The sequence below is a fragment of the Aquarana catesbeiana genome, linkage group LG05 (assembly GCF_042186555.1).
Source record: "Aquarana catesbeiana isolate 2022-GZ linkage group LG05, ASM4218655v1, whole genome shotgun sequence".
Classification (NCBI taxonomy): Eukaryota; Metazoa; Chordata; class Amphibia; order Anura; family Ranidae; genus Aquarana; species Aquarana catesbeiana.
Genome location: NC_133328.1, coordinates 588529787 through 588553634, shown reverse-complemented (window position 1 = coordinate 588553634; position 23848 = coordinate 588529787). Strand labels below are relative to the sequence as shown.

General features: G+C 45.1%; 1 protein-coding gene across 1 annotated transcript in view; it reads left to right on the top strand.

Annotated features, from left to right (window-relative positions):
• RSPO2 (R-spondin 2) overlaps nt 1-7485 on the top strand; it is a 194272-nt gene extending 186787 nt beyond the window's left edge. The window contains exon 6 of the mRNA XM_073632151.1: nt 6206-7485. Coding sequence (XP_073488252.1) covers nt 6206-6315 — 110 coding nt within the window. The 3' untranslated portion in view covers nt 6316-7485. The remainder of the gene's footprint in view (nt 1-6205) is intronic.
• The last annotated feature ends 16363 nt before the right edge of the window (nt 7486-23848 follow it).

Here is a 23848-nt window from a genome sequence, read left to right as displayed (position 1 = left end):
TGATCTGTTTTCAGAAGACAGCAGGTTGAAGCCCGCTGTCGGCTGACGTCACAGAGCTGGTCCACCTGGTTCAGCCTTTCAGCGAGCCGCTTAGAGCCTGAACTGTCTGCTCCCGCCCCCTCCACAGCCCAGTAAGTGCTCAGGAAGCTGTGAAAACCTGAGAGATTGGCAGTGTTTGATCTCTCGGTTCTAAGTGTTAAACCCGGCGGAAGACAGCGGACCAATGCTGCATCCACCTAGGTAAGTATGATTAAATAAAAAATATTCCCATTCCTCTCTTTTAAAAGTACACTTAAAGCGGGGGTTCACCCACACCGCCAAAAAAAAAAAAATATTAAAAGCCAGCAGCTACAAATACTGCAGCTGCTGACTTTTAATACATTGCCACTTACCTGTCCCGGGGTCCAGCGATGTCGGCAGGGGACGCCGAGAAACCGCTCGGTTCTCGGCAGCTGCCGCCGCCATCCTAGGTGAGGGAATCAGGAAGTGAAGCGTTGCGGCTTCACTTCCCGGTTCCCTACTGCGCATGCGCGAGTCGCGCTGCGCGTCCCTAGTGGTCCCCGCTCTCTGCTGGGAGCTGTGTGTTCCCAGCAGACAGCGCAGTCGGGACGGGAAGAGGCGTAGACTCCCATGGGAGTCTATGCCGGAAGTGGGTGCAAATACCTGTCTTTGACAGGTATCTGCACCCCCCTCCCCCCTGAAAGGTGCCAAATGTGACACCGGAGGGGGGGAGGGTTCCGAAAAGCGGAAGTTCCATTTTTGTGTGGAACTCCGCTTTAAAGAGAAATTGAACTGTGAAAACTGTCCCCCCCCCCCCCAAAAAAAAAAAAAAATAGTCTGTGGTCTCTCTGCAGCTGTTCTATTCTACATTACTGACTTACCATGCCTTGTGGCAGGTGGCCATCTTGGTAGTGGCAGGACTTTGATTCCTCAAGTCACAGCCTCCAACCAAAACGGTGATCAGCACAGGGGTGGCATCACCAAATCGCTCTGCAGATTTACTGAGAGGTGAATCAGATACAGCAGTGCCTTAGATCTCACACCGCCAATATACAGTTAGACTGTAAACACAAAGAGTTCCTAGGCATCCTCGCATATCCAGAAGAGCACTGCTGTTTTTCAGGAGAAATCTCAGACACAATGCAACATTTTTCAGGGTATTGCTTAGGCACAATGCCGCTTAGCACTGACTGTACTTCACTTGTTGCCATTCCACCTATTCCAGAGTCCTAGCTGGAAGCGAGAGTAAATTTCCCCAAAGTCAGAGTAAATCCCATATTTGGCAGGTGTCACCATTGGAAAAATACTACTTTACCTGCTTTCGGGACAACTTGTAACATTTTGGGGGCCGGATAGTAAAAAAAAATATATGTATGTACCAAAGAAGATCAGATCTGGTGACATTCAGCTGAATTACTAAAAGCAATATCTAAAATTTTCAGAATACTTCATACAGTAAAAGTGTCAATTCTCATATCTACACCATGCTGTCAGCATCTGACATCCATTATATTTGCATTGACCTGGCAGAATTACACAACAGGGGTTATTAAGAACTGCTAAATTCACCACCATATACATCTACTTTCAAAGAGTTCATGTTTCTATATGAGGGAAAATCTCAGCGTGCAATGCAAATGTTAATATAATAATTAAGTCTCCTGGATATGAGAATTGACACTTTTACTGTGTGAAGAATATTGTAAATATTGCTGGAGCCCCCAGGATATTTTTTAGTGATTAAGTTGCGTGTCACTGAAAAATTTTAGTGGATTTATTAAAAGTGATATTTTAGGATTCTAATTTTAAGAAGGTCTCCTTCGGTACCTCCTTTTATATTATAGTTTTTGGTATATGGTGTGACTAATTTAGAGGTCTTTTGGAAATTGAGTAAGGAAGGTAAGTTATATACCAATTTTTTATAAAACAAAACCTAAGCAAGGTTTGATTCTTTACCCATTGTATCAAAAAACAAACACCCTTGAGTTTCACTTAAGAAAACTAATTTAGATGATTTCAAAGATCCATTTAATTGTCCTACTTTATGACCAGGTTGGTCAGCAAGGTAAAGCGACTGCTTAAAGTAGAACTAAAGCCAAAACTTTTTTTTTTTTTTTTAAGCACAGATTGTAGATAGATTAGAACACCTATTGGGTTTTTATTGCTGTCTGTGCCCCCATTGGGGAGATTCCCCCTCTTTTTAATAGTCCTGTTTTACCATTAATATTGAAAATGCAAGTAAAAGAAAATTTTGTGTTGTCCCTAGAAAAGTAATAGAGCAGAAATCTTCCAATAGGAACACTAGTTCTGGTTACCCGGGGGGCCCAAAGGGATTCCCTTAATTTAGAAGGGATTTCCTCTCCCTTCTTATTTTGGCTATGGGACAGGAAGTGGAGGTAAGTCTCCCCAATGGGATATAGATGGGGGGGATTTATAGCGGGGTTAAACAATCTCTTAAGGATACCTACAGTCCTGAGAGGGTAGTTGTGCGCTACACCCACAGGAATAGCCAAGAGGAGAGTTCTTTCCAATTCTGAGCACCACACCTGAATGCAGGCGGTTACATTTTGGTTACACTAGTGAGTTGTTTAAATAAACAGGGGTTTTAACTCTCCCTTAATCTATCAAAAATGGGGGGGGGGGGATTTTTTTGCTATAGTTCTACTTTAACCACTTCAGCCCCGGAAGATTTTACCCCCTTCCTGGCCAGAGCACTTTTTACAATTTGGCACTGCGTTGCTATAACTGACAACTGCGCAGTCATGCAATGCTGTACCCAAACAAAATTTGTGTCTTTTTTTTTTTTCCCACAAATAGAGCTTTCTTTTGGTGGTATTTGATCACCTCTGTGTTTTTTCAGTGAATTGGATGTGACCTGACACACATGGCGTGCCTCCATCCCTATGTTGGTTTATAGAAAAAAGAGGTAATTGGGACTTTGAGTGAGGCCCGCCATGTCAAAAATGGAGACAATATCAATAGATAAAATTACAGTACATGGTTTATTGTTACAAAAATTCATACCAGATTCGTAAAAAAAAAAAAATGTATCAAATATATAGGTAGTCACATGACTTACACTAAAATATGCTGCTCATAGCATGCAATACAATATGAAAAAAATATACTTAAGAGGATAAGAATACATAATGAAACCAGGTATCTTTTGACATCTAGTGGCACTCAACGCATTTCTTGGCATTTCAGCCATTCATCAGGAGTGTAATGATGTAATGTACTAGAAAGGGAAATAAATATTGGTTGTTGAAGATGGCCACTAAAGAAGGGGGAACAAAGAAATATATATATTTTGAACAAGATGGGGAAAAATTAGATAACTTACTGCACGGCTTCAAAGCTGGGCCTGATGTCTGCACAGGAGAGTGGGGATACCGGGCATGATATCTCCCCCGGGGTTGAGACGGGGAGGCCCCCCAAAGACCGAGGAGAGCACCCATGAGACGACAAGGTGGTCATAGCATGATCCAGTGTGATAAATGTGCACATAACGTGCATAGTGTCCTATGGAAAATATGTAATAAATATTAAATGGGTTAGTGAGGATAAGGAAATGCGAGGATATCTCTAAGTGTTCCCGCAAGGGGACTACATGAGAAAGTGAATGTTTAATTAAACCCAGATAAAAACATACCAAAAAGTGATGACAAGACTCCCAGTGAATGTGAATAGAGGAATGAACTAGCCCCAATGTTGGTCTGTGAATAATGTGTGTCAGCCGGCTCTGCATGTGCTTCCATGTGACTGAATCAAGCAAATGAACCACCAGCCATCCCAGCTCGCTTTATACTTCCCGTCCAGGGAGGGGCCCCGTCCACATCATGCTCAATTGGCCAAGCAACACGAGGGGAGCGAGGAGAAGGTACCCACCTGCGCACGGCTAAGCCATCAGCAGTGTGTCCTCGCCCACCTCGTCCGCAGCCAAAGATGGAAGAGACTGTCAAAGACGTCAGTGACGCCTCAGACGCGGCGTCAATGTATGACGTCGATGTGCAGGAGGTGCGTTTTTTATTTTTTGAGCTATAAACAAAAAAAGAGCAACAATTTTGAAAAAAAATTTTTTACTTTTTGCTATAATAAATATCCCCCCCCCCAATTTTTTTTTTTTTAAACCCAAATTTCTTCATCAGCTTAGGCTGATATATATTCCTCTACATATTTTTGGTAAAAACAATTGCAATAAGCGTATATTGATTGGTTTGCGCAAAAGTTATAGCGTCTACAATCTATGGGAAAGATTTATGGCAGTTTTATCTTTATTTTTTTTTACTAGTAATGGCGGTGATCTGCGATTTTTAGCAGTATTGCGGCGGACAGATCAGACGCTTTTGCTATAAATATGCACTGATTACAGTGTAAATGTCACTAGCAGGGAAGGGGTTAACACTGGGAGGCGATCAAGGGGTTAAATGTGTGTTCTAACTTACAAGGCGAGGAGACATATCGTTATTCCCACTTAGTAGGAACAAACCATATGTCTCCTCTGCCCTGACAGCACAGGGATTTGTGTGTTTACACACACAAATCCCCATGCTGGCACTCGTGCACGCAATCGCACGTGGCCGGCGGCGATCGTGCCCGCCTGCCACGTGCATCGGTTCCCCCGCCGTGCAGCGGGCGCGCGCATCCTCTGGTGGCTCTTAAAGGGCATATATACAGGATTTCGCCCAGGAGAGCCATTGTGCCACAGTAAATCTGCATGAGCTGATCGGGAACCAGTTAAAGTGGATGTAAACCCTCACGTATACCCAGTGAAGTGAACAGCCTCAGATGATACATAGAGATGAAACAAATCTCCCTACATAGGTTTTACTTGTATATCTGCTGTCTTCCCCTTTCTACACCCTTTGAAAAGGGCAGATCATGTTAAAAATCTTTCTTCATCTTTCAGCAGTACATAGGGGTGGGTGGGGAGTTTGCACTGTGTGAGAGCTGATTGGAGGAAAGGGACACATCCCCCTCCACATTGGCTGAGGAATGAAGGAACATGCAGAGCTGTAGTCTGAATAGACAAACTCCCTGCTTATTTACCTCTCTAAGCACCCTCCCTGACAAATTTTCTGCTCATGTTATCTCGCGTGTCGGAGAACTTCTCAAAAGTGACTCAGGCTGATAACATAGGAATGAAGCACCAGAGAGAAACGGCACTTAGAGCTTTGGAGAGAGATAAGGAAACACTACAGATATGTGCTTTGCTCACATTCCATGAATGGGGTTTACAACCACTATAAGTTGAACTCTAGGCAGATGTCAAAGACAATTGTAGCTCTATAATCACGAAAGCCCAACTTCAAGAACATTGATAACTCCTCCTCTCATTGGAGCTATGCTGACATTACAAGTGTTAACTGTTTATTTATGTCATGGGGAAAAAAAGGGGGTACGCTTCTAGACTAGTCACCAAAACCTCTTCTCCCCGATGCTCCAGCAGTCGTCCAGACAAAAGCAGGGTTCATAGAGCTACTTTGGGTGTGATGAAGCCAAGGAACGGTCCACTGCTGGAGGGTAGGATTGGAAAAGCAAAATTGTTTTACTCTTCCCTCTAGACCGAAGCCAGCAGTAAATCTCTGCAGGGCAGGAGCAGCCCATTTGCAAGGAGGAATTTTCTAAACTTTAAAAAAATTAAATGCATTTTCCTTTATTGCAAGTCCTGTGAGTACCTGAATTTGACTTGGTATCAGCATCTTGCAATACACTATGCAGACTAGAGAGGCAGCAGAAGCACAAGAAGCCCATCAGTTGCAATAAAATGCTTCTGTGCTAACAAGGGGCACACTGCTATGAGGAGAGATCAGAGTAGCAAAGGAGCTTGTCCGTGTACTGCTCCTCTTTTCACAATCCAGTCAAAGGCCGGGCAAGGGGCAAGACCTACAAATATTAACTAATTGCAGCAAAGAACAAGCAGGCCATGCCAGACAGGCCTGGGCTGTGTGGCAGAGCAGTATAAATTTCAGGAGTGGATGGTTAGAGATACAAATACTTTAGCAGATGGAACAGATTCTATATATGTATTGGATGTGTATATTTGGCTGCTTGGAGTTCAGCTTTAAGAATTTTTAATTTTTTCGTAGATTTTTGTATAGGTTGTCTTAAAATATTTTTCTTAGTGTTCTAAAAATCCAAAACTTTAAAAATACCAAATATTATGCATGATATATTTTACATTTGTCCGGTTTCTTTTTTTTAGGGAAGAGAACAACGAAGAAGGACAAAAAGAACAAAAAGAAAAAGAAGTTACTTGAAAGGGCCCAGGAACAACACAGCGTTTTTCTCTCCACGGATCGGACCAGCCAATAAAGAGACAGTTCATCACCCCGCCCCCCCCCCCCCCTCCTTTTTTTTCTATTTGCTAAGTGCACAAAGGCTGCTACATGCTCTTGCACACACATGAACTGCAGAATGGCTGCTTTAACAGTATTGGTTACAAATATCTTGTGAAATTATCACAAACCTATTTGTGTTATTTATACTTTTTTTTTTTTTTCTTTTGTTCCTCTGATTTGGGGATCCCGGAGGTTGGAAATACTGAGTTAAATCAGTGACATAAGATGTGTCAAAGACTTTTTTTTTTTTTATTTTGTTTTTTTATTATCTTTTGTATTTTTTTTTTTAATTCAGTGCCTATGATGGAAACTGCCAGTGTGTAGGAATGGGACTGTTGCCTGTATTCTCAGCCATTGGCAAACGAAAAAAAAATGGACTTGTGTATATCTGTGTAAAAGAGCCGAAACAAAAAAATTGGAAGTAGATTTTTTTTTTTTTTTTTAATCATATTTGGGTTTTTTACGTTTTTATGGTTTCCATACTGTACATTTTAAACAGTATTTCAAATGTTTGTTTAGCTGATATTTGTTCTCGGAGTGCCTATTCTAATGGGGAAAAAAAACAGTTGTGTAAGAAAACTGTTGATGCTAATAACACAGTAACATGGCAGTAACTGCTTATGGATACAGCAGCGGTTATACTTTGTACATAGCGCTGAGATGCTACATGTAATAAACGTATTTACTGTGTATATAGTACCGTCTTATGTTAATTGGAAGTAAAGGTACTGGTAGGTTATATGTTGGGAAACCATTTGTTCAGTCTATCTGTAAAGGTTTTCATTCATCCAGGTCATTGGTATAGCAGGATGTAGTCCCTTCAACTGGGCTTGTTCTATAAAGCTGACTTTCACATATGGATTTTATTGCATAGTTACAATGGTCCAGCATGGGAGAATTTAAGTATGCATATTTCATTCCTGGGGGATCCCTGCAAAAACTGGAAATCGCTGTAGGCCCCGCAGCGATGGCCTCTGTCTCCTATGTCCCAGAAACAGCTGCCCTACTGCAGAGTGACCATAGGGGGTTGCCCACTCTGCATTGGCTCCAGTCACAGAATGTCTTGTATTTCTCTAACTGAATTCTCTTATTGGATGAGGTAGAGAGGCAGGGCGGTGACATCATAATCTGCCACCTCTTCCAATTAGAGGATGCCTTGAATTCATTGGGAAAAATGCAAGGCATTCTGTAACGGGTGCCCTTACCAACTGGGCAACCCCCCCCCCCCCCCCCCCCCGATCACTATACAGCAGAGCAGCCTTTCAACATGGGACCCAGCAGAAGTAAGCAGCTATAACTGTAGGACTGGCAGTTACTACAGACAGTGATTTCAAGCTTCCACGGGGGTCCCACAGGTATGGCTTATGCATAATTACATTTGTCCAAGCTGGACCAGTGTATCTGTGCAAAAGCATCCAATCCTGGAATCCAACTTTAAACAGGCTCCGTTGCCAGACCATTAATTTCAACAAAAATGTTCCCATAAGATTATACTGTATGTGCATTTACCTAATTTTAACAAATTAAAGGCAAACTCCTGCCACTTTTAGCAGTTACAACAGCCATTTTTTTTTTTGCTTTTGGGATAAAGGTTTTACATACTGTAAATTAACAAAAGTTGACGATCATAAGCACCCCTATCAATGTTAAATGGTTTGTCTGCAACACTTTTCCTGGACTACTTTGGTCTGTTAAAAGCTTAAAAATCAGATTTACTATCCAGATCACCAGCTAAAAAAGCCTAAATGACTAATGGAGCAGCAATGTTCAGGGATTAGTAAGCTGCAATCTAAATCAATTTTGCTTTTGGGTTTAAATTTACTTTAGTGCTAGTGACAAACTGCATCATATGTACTTTTGAATGTTACCCATAATTACACTTTATTCCCAACACCCATGTCAAGGCAGATGAGGATTGTCCAAGAACAAGATGGGAGTGTCACGGAATCACTTCCCACAATCCGAGTGAATGCTTCCGTCATATGCCGCTTCCTCCAGTCTGAATATAGATATTAGACATTAGCCGCATATTACAACCAGGAACAAGGCAGGACACTTTTGGAGGTGCATGGGGAGCTGAAGCAAGGGTTTTCCAACCTCTGAGTTCCAAGGGCCCCCCCGCCCAAAGTGACTCCCATCACAGGGAGGTCAAAACATTTTGTGAAGACACCATGTTCTAATTACATCCAATACATCATCTTGTGCCATTGAATTCTGAGACAGGTGTAATCACTCGAGTTCTATGGCTGAAGGTATAAATTGTCGAATTGCTGGGGTTGAGATGTTATGATGGTATTTGATATGTGGGTGACGGATAGTGTCGCAGCCTCTCACCCCTGGTTAGAGATGGTTGTTCAGTTTTAGGTGGATCACCTCCTTGATCAGTCAAAAATCTTTCAGATGGCAGTTGCTGTGGATAGTTCAAACTGTGAGTACACCCCTCACATTTTTGTACACCCCTCACATTTTTGTAAATATTTTATTATATCTTTTCATGTGACAACACTGAAGAAATTACACTTTGCTACAATGTAAAATAGTGAGTGTACAGCTTGTATAACAGTGTAAAGTTGCTGTCCCCTCAAAATGATACAACATGCCCATTAATGTCTAAACCGCTGGCAACAAAAGTGGGTACACCCCTAAGTGAAAATGTCCAAATTGGGCCCAGTTAGCCATTTTCCCTCCCCGGTGTCATGTGACTCTTTAGTGTTACAAGGTCTCAGGTGTGAATGGGAAGCAGGTGTGTTAAATGTGGTATTGTCGCTCTTACTCTCTCATACTGGTCATTGGAAGTTAAACATGGCACCTCTTGGCCAAGAACTCTGTGAGAATCTGAAAAAAAATAATTGTTGCTCTACATAAATATGGCCTAGGCTACAAGAAGATTGCCAAGACCCTAAAACTGAGCTGCAGCATGGTTGCCAAGACCATACAGCGGTTTAACAGGACAGGTTCTACTCAGAACAGGCCTCGCCATGGTCCAACAAAGAAGTTGAGTGCACTTGCTCAGTGTCATATCCAGAGGTTGTCTTTGGGAAATAGGCGTATGAGTGATACCAGCATTGCTGCAGAGGTTGATGGGATGGGGGTCAGCCTGTCAGTGCTCAGACCATACGCCACACACTGCATCAAATTGGTCTGCATGGCTGTCATCCCAGAAGGAAGCCTCTTCTAAAGATGATGCACAGGAAAGCCCTCAAACAGTTTGCTGAAGACAGGCAAACTAAAGACATGACTGGATTACTGGAACCATGTCCTGTGGTTTGTTGAGACCAAGATAAACTTATTTGGTTCAGATAGTGTCACGTGTGTGTGTGTGGTGGCAATCAGGTGAGGAGTACAAAGACAAGTGTGTCTTGCCTACAGTCAAGCATGGTGGTGGGAGTGTCATGGTCTGGGGCTGCATGAGTGCTTCCGGCACTGGGGAGCTACAGTTCATTGAGGGAACCATGAATACCAACATATACTGTGACATACTGAAGCAGAGCATGATCCCCTCCCTTCAGAGACTGGGCTGCAGGGCAGTATTCCAACATAACGACCCCAAACACACCTCCAAGGCGACCACTACCTTGCTAAAGAAGCTGAGGGGTAAAGGTGATGGACTGGCCAAGCATGTCTCCAGACCTAAACCCTATTGAGCATCCTCAAATGGAAAGTCGAGGAATTCAAGGTCTCTAACCTCCACCAGCTCCGTAAAGTCGTCATGGAGGAGTGGAAGAGGACTCCAGTGGCAACCTGTGAAGCTCTGATGAACTCCATGCACAAGAGGGTTAAGGCAGTGCTGGAAAACAATGGTGGCCACACAAAATATTGACACTTTGGGCCCAATTGGACATTTTCTCTTAGGGGTGTTCTCACTTTGGTTGCCAGCGGTTTAGACATTAATGGTTGTGTGTTGAGTTATTTTGAGGGGGCAGCAAATTTACACTGTTATACAAGCTGTACACTCACTACTTTACATTGTAGCAGAGTGTAATTTCTTGAGTGTTACATGAAAAGATAAAATATTTACAAAAATGTGAGGGGTGTACTCACTCTTGTGAGATACTGTACATCAGTCTTCGTGGCTTTTTAAAATTGCATCTTAATGATCCCTAAAGTGGTTCTAAACCCTCACAGATACCCAGTGAAGTAAACAGCCTCAGATGATGCACAGAGATGAAACATATCCTCAGACATAGGTTTTATCTGTTTATCTGCAGTCTTCTTTACACCCCTTGAAAAGGGCAGGATCATGGTAAAATCCTTCATCTGTCAGGAGCACAGAGGAAGGGGTTGGAGAGGCTGCAGTTAGTGTGTGAGAGCCAATTGGAAGAAAAGAACACACCCCCTCCACACAGCAGAAGAACTGTGTTGGAAATAGACAGGCTGTGTGCTGAGCTCCCTCCCCGACCCAAATTTTTATGTTGTGTCGGGAAAACTACTCAGAAGTGACTCATGCTGATAACAGAAGAATGAAGCCTCAGAGAGAAAAGACACTTAGCGCTTTGGAGAGAGAAAAGTAAGCACTACAGATATGTGTTTTGCTCAGATTTCATGACTGAGGTTTACAACCACTGTAAATGTGGTGGCTGCATTCATTAATACTCACCAGCCCACCCGGCTGACTGCTCAGGAGATCTCCTGGATGTGCTGATCTGCTCCCTCTGTCATCCTCACTTGCTCCTCTGCCTCCAGGAAAGGATTCCTCCATGTGTTGTAGAGGGTCCCTCCAGACAGGGGGCACCTTCCGACAGCTGCCTCCTCATTCCCTCTGCCAGCTGACTGCCCCTGCTGGCATGACTTACGCCTATTTATGAGGAGGCCTGCCGCCCTGTCAGCCCATTTGATGGGAATTGGCTGGGGCCCTCATAAATATGTCAAGCAGCTCCTCCCACTACATCTGGAAGCTTCTCCACGGTTCCAGAAAACCGGCAGAGGCACCAGAGATGCTGCTTGCTGAGTCATCAAGCCTCCCTAAGTCACTCAACCCTGACCCAGATACAACCCAGGCCTGGCTCCCAGCCAAACCAATTTACCTACATGATCAGCCAACTATATACACTAGCTAAATGGTGCTACACTTGTAAGTAGCGTGCAGTGATGGTGGTTGTGGTAGCATGCAGGAGAACGCACACATTTCTACAATGTAATCGTGTGAACAGGACCTTATAGTTTGGGTATGTCTTTGAATTTATGAACAATTATTTGAACATCTTGAAAAGGTAAAGGGCTCTCTGCAGTATTATTTAGCCCTGGCGCCCATTGAAAATGCTGTCCAATCTTGTGGAATCTGATTCTAACGGTCAGATTAATTTACATGGACTTGGCCATGCCTTATGAGGACACACTGTATGGGAATCATTATATGGCACAAGTAAACGATGAGAGAAGGCATTCTTCATGCACACACTATGGTAGTGCGCACACATTTCTGCATCTGTTACTAATATAAAACTGTATGTTGCGCATATTGTTTTCCGAAATCCCCTTTTATGCCCACAACTGCACTGCTAACGATTACTATCAGCTGCTCTTACTAGCTGCTTTTTTTGATTAATAATATTGTTAATCAATGACTTTTTAGGTGACATTTGATATCGCATAATGCCACAATGAGTTTCCCTTTCTTGAAATTGAAATGATATCTTCATTTTCTTGACTATTTCAAAGCCTTTTTATGCAACCTTGTTTATGGTCCTATTTAATATAGATGTGGTTTCTATTTAGATGTTATTCATGGTTCTCCTTAAAGGCACATAATACCTTCAGAGCAACAGACGTGCTTAAATGACCCAAGGCATACAGATCAACATTTTATGGGAAAGACCGCCTCTGAAATCACAATGGAACAGATTTTATTTTGGTCATAATTCTCATTGAAAGCAGCAAACCTTCCCCAAAATCTTTACTATTCGGAAAGGCCAGATGCAGGCAGCTTGAGCGTTACTAGAGACAGTTGGGTGAGGAATTGGCTCTGTAGGCCTTATTTAGGAGTGGACACCAATGGGTGAATTTTGTAAACAAAAACAAAGTGTTGTATTTTAAAGCTGAAAAAGAGAGATTAAGGCCCCTTTCACACGGGGCAGATCCACTCAGCGGGAGATCGCTGCGTTGATCTCCGCTGAGCTGGCGGGTAACAGGTTCGTCTCTGCTCACTGAACAGGGAGGGACCCGTCAGAGCCCCGCTGATTTCTATGGGGAGATCAAACAAAAATCGACAGCATGTCTGTTTTTATCAGATCCCATGCGATCCACGTATTGCCATACGTCTGTTTTGAGCGGGTCGGATAGCAGACGGGTGACACATCTCCGCCGACATCCGCCTGCCCATAGGAGTCAATGGGTGGCCCGCTTGGATCCGCCTCAGAAAAATGGATAGGTGGATCCGAGCTGGCTTATCGCGTGAAAGGGGCCTAAAGTGTAACTTCACTCTTCTGATCAACATTAATAATTGTAATCCTTATGATGCTATTATTTGTAAATAGATAGGAAAGTATATAATATTTACGTGTGTGTGGTTTTATATTTTTTTACATTTCCTTTAGTTACTTCCTGGTTTCCAGCTCTATGCAAATGCTGTCATACATCCATACTTGCCAACTGTCACGAATTTCCCGGGACATTCCCGGGAATTAGCCCCCTTTCCCGGATGTAGCCATTCACGGGAAATGTCCCGGGAAATTCTTATTTTACCGATATTTTTTTTTTTTTTTTTTTCGCCGCCGCTAGAGGTCTGTGGCCGACGGAGACAATGTCTCCACCGGCCGCCATTTTCCTGGAGGCCAAATTACTATTTATTAATGGCCAGGTGACTGCCAATAGAATTTGAGCTGTGGCATCGCCCACTTTCCACCCTGCTGCCGTCTGTCTGTGACCTGATGTGGGAAGGGGCGGGGGTGGGCGGCGCCGCAGCTCAATTGCTATTGGCAGTCACCCGGCTATTTGACTCCACTGCTTTAAGGGGGGGACTCCGCTGCAATGCCTGATGTAAGGGGGGACTCCGCTACAATGCCTGATGTAAGGGGGGACTCCACTGCAATGCCTGATGTAAGGGGGGACTCCACTGCAATGCCTGATGTAAGGGGGGACTCCACTGGCAATGTCTGATGTAAGGGGGGACTCCACTGGCAATGTCTGATGTAAGGGGGGATTCCACTGGCAATGTCTGATGTAAGGGGGGACTCCACTGGCAATGTCTGATGTAAGGGGGGACTCCACTGGCAATGTCTGATGTAAGGGGGGACTCCACTGGCAATGTCTGATGTAAGGGGGGACTCCACTGGCAATGTCTGATGTAAGGGGGGACTCGGCTGCAATGTCTGATGTAAGGGGGGACTCGGCTGGCAATGTCTGATGTAAGGTAGGAGTCAGCTGGAAATGCCTGATGTAAGGGAGGACTCCGCTGGGGACACCTTATGGCATCTGGTGGCAGGTGACACACTCAGGGTTCCCACTGATTCTGCATTATGGTGAGTTAAATAATTTCATTCTATATTACAATGTAATAATAGAAATAATGCACTTCAATCATCCTGACACCATAACAACCTTGGTGCCGGGATGATTGAAACGCTAACACCAGGTATTTGGAGTATCTTTATCTGCTGATTGTTAAACTATCTGGAATACACATATTTCTACTGTTGTGTAGGATCTGGGCCTGCTGTCCCTCCATCCCTCTTTCTTTCTCTTTTTCTTTCTCTTTTTTCTTTCTCTTTCTTTTTCTTTCTTTCTTTCTTTCTCCCTCTATCTCTCATTCATCTCATACCACACCCCTTCTGAGCAACGACCATTTAAGACACGCACACTATTCTGCTCAAACCACGCCCATTTTTTGCGCGTCACATTTTTCTGTTACAGTATGCCCCACCTACACAAGAATGCCACGCCCCCTAATTATAGCAAGGCTCCGCCTACATGCAAGAAGTGCCCCCAATTTTTTTTTTTTTTTTTTTTTTTGCAATGTTGGCAACTATGTACATCCCAGGAGTCTTCAAGAGGGGAGGTGGTAGGGTGGCCACATTTCCAAACTGCCATTCAAGGACACCTTCATTACTGTCCCCTCAGTTCCCTGTGTGTCAACTTCATTCATGTCTCCTCAGTTCCCTGTGTGTCACCTTTATTAGTGTAGCCCTCAATTCCCTGTGTCACCTTCATTACTATTCCCTCACTTCTCTGTGTCACCTTCATTACTGTCCCCCCACTTTCTGTGTCACCTTCATTACTATTCCCTCAGTTGTTCCCCTGTGTCACCTTCATATCCCCTCACTTGTCACCTTCAATAATGTCCCACACTTGTGTCACCTTCTTCATTACTATTCCCTCAGTTCCCTTCATATCCCCTCACTTGTCACCTTCATTACTGTCCCCCACTTGTGTCACCTTCTTCATTATCATTCCCTCACCTTCTATCCCCTCTGGTGCGTGAGGTCCCCCAGTCAGGCCGCGGGCGGGAGGAGAAGAAGTAGGGCGGCCGTAGAATCGATCTGAGCCAGCAGTAGCACACGATCACACCAGTCACTGCTCCAAGTTACTCCCTCTGCATGACGGCAGCTGTCAGAGAAGGAGGAGGTGGGTGGAGACGAGAGTGAATACAATTACACCTGTCCCTGCCGCAAGTGCAAGTCACTCCCTCTGTCTGCATCACGCCATGCGCTGGAGAAGGAGGAGATGGGTGGAGACTAGGTGCAGCACTAGTCGCGGGCCTCACTCCCGGCCTCATTCTGAGAGTCTTTGATATCGCTGATTACTAGACACCAGGCGGGGGCGGCCTTAGCAATCAGTTCTGGCAATGTAGTTAGTTTGGGGGCTGTGTCCTCTATTTCATTCCGGGACACTGTATTGTCCCAGAATGAAGGTGCCCGAGACCCAGGACAGACATGTCAATTGCGGGACAGTCCCGGGCACCCTGGGCGGAGGGGCTTTCTCTGATAAGCACACCCTCCTGCCTGCATACATGAACTAGAGGCAGATGGATTCCAGGAAGTTAAATGCTACATGAATCATCTGCCCTTACTCAAGATGGCCACAGTCATAAATGCTGGGTGGGGGGGGGGGGGTGTTTTTCAAAGTGAATTCTCAGAAAAAATAAAGCATGGAGACATGGATGGATGGGGGAGGTTTTTTTTGATCATTAGAGATTAAATAAAAAGTGTTTGGTTTGTTGTGCTCAGATGCAGTGTAGTTTTAAAGAAAAACTCCAGAAATGCTCAATGCTTACATTTTTAAAATGCAGCTATAACAAATGTTTGAATTTGACTTTAGTCTCTTATTTCCAGCAGGACTGTGGCTGATGTAGGAAGGGGCAACATTAGGGGCCAATCAGGAGTCCTGCATGAGTCTGCTGCTGAACCTGTCCAATCACAGGCTGGGATCAGAGAGGTGACCTAGTTGTGTTGCTTAAAGTGGAAATTCAGCCTAAAACTAAAATCTCTAATGGGGAGTACACACGGGCGGACTTTCCGACCGGACTGGTCCGACAGACTTTTGACAGACTTCCAACTGACTTTTTTTACGAACGAACTTGCCTACACACGACCGGACTACAGACGGACTTGCCTACACACGACCGGACTTTCCGGCAGACTATGTCCGCCGGTCTTCCCGACGGACTTTCCGAATGAACGGACTTGCCCACACATGAACAAGTCCGTTCATTTTGAACGTGACTCGGATACGACGGGACTAGAAAAGGAAGTCAATCTCGCAGCTTTTATCGGCGAGATTGACACTTTGCGAGCCCTTAGGTCTGGTATGGATTTTAAGGGGAACCCCCTACGCCGAAAAAACGGCATGGGGTCCCCCCAAAATCCATACCTGACCCCTATCCGAGCACGCAGCCCGGCCGGTCAGGAAAGGGGGTGGGGACGAGCGAGCGCCCCCCCCCGAACCGTACCAGGCCGCATGCCCTCAACATGGGGGTTGGGTGCTTTGGGAGCTCCCGGATTCCGATAAACCCCCCCGCCCGCAGACCCCGACACCCAACGGCCAGGGTTGTCGGGAAGAAGCCCTTGTCCTCATCAACATGAGGACAAGGTGCTATAGTCCCATAGTAACTATAGATTATGTCACTTTCTTGGCATTTCCCAACAACGGTTGGGAAATGCCAAGAAAGAGACATAATCTATAGTTACTATGGGACTTCTTTTGTCGGCTGCCTCTTTAGCACCTACCTCCACAGAGAAATTGCCACTGACAGCTCAGCATGGGACCAGACTGGAACGGCTTCAGAAAAGGTATGTATAGTGATTTTTACTTTACAGAAATAGATACTAGGGATGAGCCGAACACCCCTTGGTTCGATTTGCAGCTGAACAGGCAAAAAATTTGTGCGAAAACATGAACACCGTTAAAGTCTACGGGACGCAAATGCGAAAAAGTACTAATTTTAACCGCTTCCCGACCGCCTCACGCACATATACTGCAGCAGAAGGGCACGTACAGGCAGAATCGCATACCTGTACATTGCCCTTTAAGAGGAGGCTTGCAGGCGCACGCCGCCGGTAGCTCCGTGCGCGTGATCGCGAGTCCCATGGACTTGATGTACGCGGGGATACCCGCGATCGTCTCACAGAGAGGAAGAATGGGGAAATGCTAGTGCAAACAAGCATTTCCCCCATTATGCCTAATGACACTGTCACTGATCACAGCTACCTGTAGCGGGAGCGGTGATCAGTGTTGTGTCACACACAGCCCCTCCCCCCCACAGTTATCACTCCCTAGGACACACTTAACCCCTACAGCGCCACCTAGTGGTTAACTCCTTCACTGCCAGTCACATTTACACAGTAATCAATGCATTTTTAATTGCACTGATCGCTGTATCAATGTGAATGGTCCCAAAATCGCGCCAAAAGTGTCTGATCTGTCTGCCATAATGTCGCAGTCATGATAAAAATCGCTGATTGCCGCCATTATTAGTAAAAAAAAATTTTGATAAAAATGGCATAAAAATATCCCCTACTTTGTAAACGATATAACTTTTGCGCAAACCAATCAATAAACGCTTATTGCGTTCTTTTTTTAACCAAAAGTATGTAGAATAGGGATGCACCGAAATTTCAGCCACCGAAACATATCAGCCGAAAATGGCCCTTTTGGCAAAAAGCCAAAAGAGAATTCTTGCCAATACTGGCGCCGAAAATGGGGCGGGGCTCTGCTCCCGTCCCTGGTGCCGCTTATCAGGGGGGCTTCCTATATCGTAGAAGACAGGAGAGCCGCCGCCTGTTTGATTACAGCATCAGGAACATCACAGCATTCATTTAAATAGCTGTGTGTTCCCTGCTGCGCGCCGTCACATACAGCCCCTCCCCCTTGTCCGGCACTTTGATAGACAGATCACCCGTCCAATCCTGGGACAGGTGACCTGTCTATCAAAGTGCCCGGACAAGGGGGGGGTCTGTATGTGACGGCGCGCAACAGGGAACAAACTGCTATTGAAATGAAAGCTGTGATGTTCCCGGCGCTGTAATCAAACAGGCAGCTCTCTTCTCCCTTCACTGGCTGCAATGGGGACACGGGCTGCACTACTGGGGACACGGGCTGCACTACTGGGGACACGGGCTGCACTACTGGGGACACGGGCTGCACTACTGGGGACACGGGCTGCACTACTGGGGACACGGGCTGCACTACTGGGGACACAGGCTGCACTACTGGGGACACAGGCTGGCTGCATCTGACGGGCACTGGTGAGGCTGCATTGATCTCTTGTATCATGTTCGCAGTCTCTGACTCTCCGACCATGTCCCCAGTCTCTGACCATCTCCTGTACCATGTCCGCAGTCTCTGACTCTCTGACCATATCCCCAGTCTCTGACCATCTCCTGTACCATGTCCTCAGTCTCTGACCATCTCCTGTACCATGTCCGCAGTCTCTGACCATCTCCTGTACCATGTCTGCAGTCTCTGACCATCTCTTGTACCATGTCTGCAGTCTCTGACCATCTCCTGTACCATGTCCCCAGTCTCTGACCATCTCCTGTACATTGTCCCCAGTCTATGACCATCTCCTGTACTGTGTCTGCAGTCTCTGACCATCTTCTGTACCATGTCCCCAGTCACTGACCATCTCCTGTACCATGTCTGCAGTCTCCGATCATTTCCTGTACCATGTCCTCAGTCCCTGACCATCTCCTGTACCATTTCCTCAGTCTCTGACCATCTCCTGTACCATCTCTGCAGTCTCTGATCATCTCCTGTACCATCTCTGCAGTCTCTGATCATCTCCTGTACCATGTCCCCAGTCGCTGACCATCTCCTGTATAAAAATATTTTTAAAAACAGTCACTTTCGGTATCAGTGTTGTTTCGGTATCGGTTTCGGTTTTCGGGATCAAGGAAGATTTATTTTCGGTATCGGTTTCAGCACCAAAAAACCAATTCGGTGCATCCCTAATGTAGAAGAATACGTATTGGCCTAAACTGAGGAAAAAAAAATTTTTTTTTTTAGAATATTTTTTGGAACTATATATTATAGCAAAAAGTAAAAAATAATGCGTTTTTTTTCAAAATTGTCGCTATTTTTTTGTTTATAGCACAAAAAATAAAAACCACAGAGGGGATCAAATACCACCAAAAGAAAGCTCTATTTGTGGGAAAAAAAGTGTGTCAATTTTGTTTGGGAGCCACATCGCACGACCGCGCAATTGTCAGTTAAAGCGATGCAGTGCCGAATCGCAAAAAGTGCTCTGGTCTTTGGCCAGCCAAATGGTCCAGGGCTTAAGTGGGTAAAGGCTTATATGCAAGTTATTGCCATAAAAAGTGTTTTAGGACCCGAGTCCCGCTCCAGGGGACATATATCAATGCAAAAAAAACTTTTTTTTGGGAGCAGTGATTTTAATAATGCTTAAAACGAAACAAAAAAAAATGTCATTTAAAACTGCTCGCAGCTGTAATGTATTGTTGGATCCTGGCAATAGATAAAAATACCACAAAAAAAAAATGCAGTGGATGTCCTCCCCAAAATCCATACCAGATCCTTCAGGTCTGGTATGGATATTAAGGGGAACCCCGCACCAATTTTATTTAAAAAAATGGCGTGGGGGGCCCCCAGGCACTATATGCTCTGAACAGCAGTATATATACTATACGGCCTGTCCTATATACTCTGCGTGCGCACCCCCTGGGGAGGCCTGGAAGGCCGTCACGTCATATGACGGCAGCCCAGGATAACAGCTGCACCGTCCCGCCATCATATGACGGTGGGCGGGCAGCAAGTGGTTAAAGGCATCGGTGAACCGGCCACCTTCTCCACCGCTCTTCCTCTGACTGAATGAAGCCTCAGCAACACGTTGTCCAGCACCAGGAAATGGTAACCTCCCAGGGTCTGGAAATGCATTGCACAAACCTTTCTTCAAGACCTCCTGAAGATTTTTCATCCTCTACTCCCTCTGCGAAGGCAGGATGAGTTCTGCAACCTTACCCTTGTAACGTGGATCAAGAAGGGTTGTCAGCCAGTAATGATCCCTCACTTTGATACCATGAATCCTAGGGTTCTTTCGCAGGCTTTGCAGAATCAGGGAGGCCATGCAACGGAAGTTTGCAGAAACATTAGATTCTGAGTCCTCTGGGTCACTAAGGATCACATGATCTGTAACTACCTACTCTCAGCCACGTACAACTCCTTGGGTTTCTGGGGACTGAAACCATCCCTTGAAGACTGCTGCTGAGTGTTATCCTCTACATCCATGCTAACACAATCCTCCTCTTCCTCTTCTTCCTGTGTGTTTGGCGGGCCATGGATAAAGGGGCCATTGAGAGGAAAGGAAGTCCTTCTCTTCCTCCCGCTGTTCTGCCTCAGGTGCCCTGTCTGTGATTCCACGAACCGCGTGCTCCAGCAGGAAGACTAGAGGGACAGTGTCACTGATGCATGTAGTGTCACTGCTCACCATCCTTGTGGCCTCCTCAAATGGTGACAGAACAGTGCATGCATCCTTGATCAGTAGCGAAAAGAAGCCAAGCTCACTTGACCCTGTCCTGGTGCCATACTTTCACAGGTACTCATTGATGACCCTCTGTTGTGTTTGCAGCCCCTGCAGCATTGCCAGCTTGGAGTTCCACCTGGTGGGCATGTCACAAATGAGGTGGTTGGTGGGCAGGTTGCTTTCCCCTTGAATGTCAGCCAGCCGAGTACTGGCATTGTATGACCGGCGGTAATGATCACAGACTTTTCTGGCCTGCCTCAGGAGATCTTGTAAGCCTGGGTACCTGCTCAAGAACCACTGTACCACCAAATTCAGGACGTGTGCCAAACATGGAACAAGGGTCAAGTGTCCATGTCGGAGAGCAGAGAGAATGTTGGTGCCATTGTAGCATACAACCATCCCTGGCTGAAGCTGGCGTGGTGTCAACCACCTCTGAGCCTGCCCCTGTAGAGCTCACAGAATCTCTGCCCCAGTGTGGCTCCTGTCCCCTAGGCAGACCAACGCAAGCACTGCATGGCATCTTTTAGCCTGACTGCTTGTGTAGCCCCTTGAACGCTTACGGAGCATCGCTGGTTTAGAGGACAAATCTTGCACAAGAGGCCATAGAGGAAGAAGAAGAGAAGGGAGTGGAGGAGAGAGCTGTGGCAGAATCACCACTAGCATTTTGGAGGTGTGGTGGCAGAACAAGCTCCAACAACACCGAATCCTGTCCTGCATCCTTCCCAGCTGCCAGCAGAGTTATCCAGTGCGCCGTGAAGGAAAGGTAATGTCCTTGCCCATGCCTGCTGGACCAAGAGTCAGCGGTAATATGAACCTTACTGCTGACTGCCCTGTATAACGAGGCCAAAACATTGCCTTCCACATGCCGGTGGAGAGCAGGAATGGCCTTTCGTGAAAAGAAATGGCATTTTGGAATCTGCCACTGAGGTACAGCACATTCCACAAATTCACGGAAAGGGGGCAGAGTCTACCAGCTGAAAAGGCAGCAGTTGCAGTGCTAGCAATTTGGCCAATCTAGCATTTAGACGCTGCGCATGTGGATGGCTGGGACCGAATTTCTTTTACAGTTCAGCAACTGGGGTAGGGAAATTTGCCTGCTAAAATCAGATGGTGGTGTCCTGCTAGCAGATTGGCTGCAAGGACTTGGGACACCTTGCTATACCTTCATTCCTGTCAGTGCAGGTTTTTGAGAGGACTGGAGGTATAGTAGGGTTGGAGATCCCAGATGAGGAGCAAGGAGAAGTCCATCTTTTTCCTTGATGTGGCTCTTTCAAGTGCTGTTGCCAACGGACTGAATGGCAGGTCGTCATATGTCTGGTCAAGCATGTGGTGCCCAAGCAGCTGCTGTTCTGGCCAGGCTTGATCCGCTTCTGACATAGGTTGCAAACAGCAACGGTGCGATCTGTTGCACATGTGTGGAAAAAGGCCCACAGCAAGGAACTTTTAAAAGTCAGCAGGGAGTCAGCAGCGCACTGCACCTGCAGAGCTCTGCGGTGCGATGCAATAGGGTGGCTGCCCTTAAGCTGCCCCGTAGAGGACATCCTGCCTCCTTGGAGTTGTGCCTCCTCCCCCTCCTCCTCCTCCTCACTTTCCTCCTCCTCACTTTCCTCCTCTCTTCTCTCAGGCACCCAAGTACAGTCAATGACCTCATCATCCCCTCCCTCCCCGTCACTGGAACAAACTTGGCAGTATGCTGCACCTGGGGGAACATGACTGCCAATTTCTTGTCCTTCTGTGGCACCCCCTCTCTCTAGGTTCCTGTTACTCCCTTCTTTAACCTGTGACCCAACATCGGAGCCTTCAAATTGCTGCACATCCTCCAACAGCATAAAGCCGACACTGTGGAATAATTCTGGGGACTCCTCCGTGCATGATGGTGGGGCTACAGAAGGAGTGACTGTGGACAAGGAGCCGCTTTGCCAGCTGCATTGGAAGGCAAACTACTCTGAGCCTGGGAGACAGAGGATGAGGAGGATAAGGACGGCTTCGTTATACACTCCACAAACTCTTCTGCATGTTGTGGCTCAATAACATGGCCAGCAGCAGCAAAAAAGGACAAGCGTGCCCCACCACCTGCAGAGGATGCACCATGTCCACGACCACCACTTTTGACTGTAGGCACAGAGGCTGCCTATCCCTCTTTTAGTGCCTGTGAGCATCTGCCTCTCCTTGTTGGCCTGCCGGACATGATGTATTTTTTGTTTTACAACACCACACTACACTGTATTAGATACCGTGTACACCGCTTGAAGTGTATTAGAAAGTGTACAACGGTTGCACTGTATTGTATACTGTGTACACCACCAGAAGTGTAGTAGAAACTGTACACACTGTATTAGATACTGTGTACACCGCCTGCACTGTATTAGCAACTGTACAGCGGCTGCGCTGTATTGTTTACTGTGTGCACCACCAGAAGTGTAGTAGAAAATGTACACACTGTATTAGATACTGTGTACACCGCCTGCACTGTATTAGAAAGTGTACAACAGCTGCACTGTATTGTATACTCTGTACACCACCAGAAGTATAGTAGAAACTGTACAGACTGTATTAGATACTGTGTACACCGCCTGAAGTGTATTAGAAAGTATACACCACAAATGCACTGTATATATAGGCTACACTGAATGCAGAGCATATATATATATATTTAGCATAGGCTATATATTCAGTGTTTACTCTATATTCAGTCAGTGCAGGCAGTGTATTAATAAATGTGTGTATATATATATATATATATATATATATATATATCTCTGTATATGTAGCCATATTATGTAGCCATAATAGATAATTATAGATATATATAATAGATATAGATATATATAATAGATATATATATATATATATATATATATATATATATATATATACACTCTGCATCCAGTGTAGCCTATATCTACAGTGCATTCCATGGTGTACTGTTTATAATCCACTTCAGGCGGTGTACACAGTATCTAATACAGTGTGTACAGTTTCTAATAGACGTCAGACGGTGTATTAATATAGTATATATTAGTATATGTATAATATAGTATATATATATATATATATATAAAATCTATCTAGTATATATATATATATATATATATATATATATATATATATATATATATATATATATATATATATATATATATATATATATATATACACATACAGTCTAATAGTATATATATATATATATATATATATATATATATATATATATATATATATATATATGAAATCAAATACACTGCCACTAACTGAATAACCTGCCTGCTTAATCTAACTCAAGCTATCTCTCTGTCCACTCCAACAACACTACACACGGCTGCTCTGTAAGCAGCCTTATATAGTGTGTGTTGTGAGCCCGCAAAAGACAGCTGAGAGTTTTTCATCGGAAAATACGACCGTGTGTACGCTCCATCGGTCTTTTGCTGGCGGAATTCCAGCCAGCAAAAGATTGAGAGCATGCTCTCAATTTTTCGGTCGGGAAAAGTTCCTATCCGAAAATGCGATCGTCTGTGGCAATTCCGACGCGCAAAATCCCTATGCATGCTCGGAAACAATTCGACGCATGCTTGGACGCATTGAACTTCATTTTCTC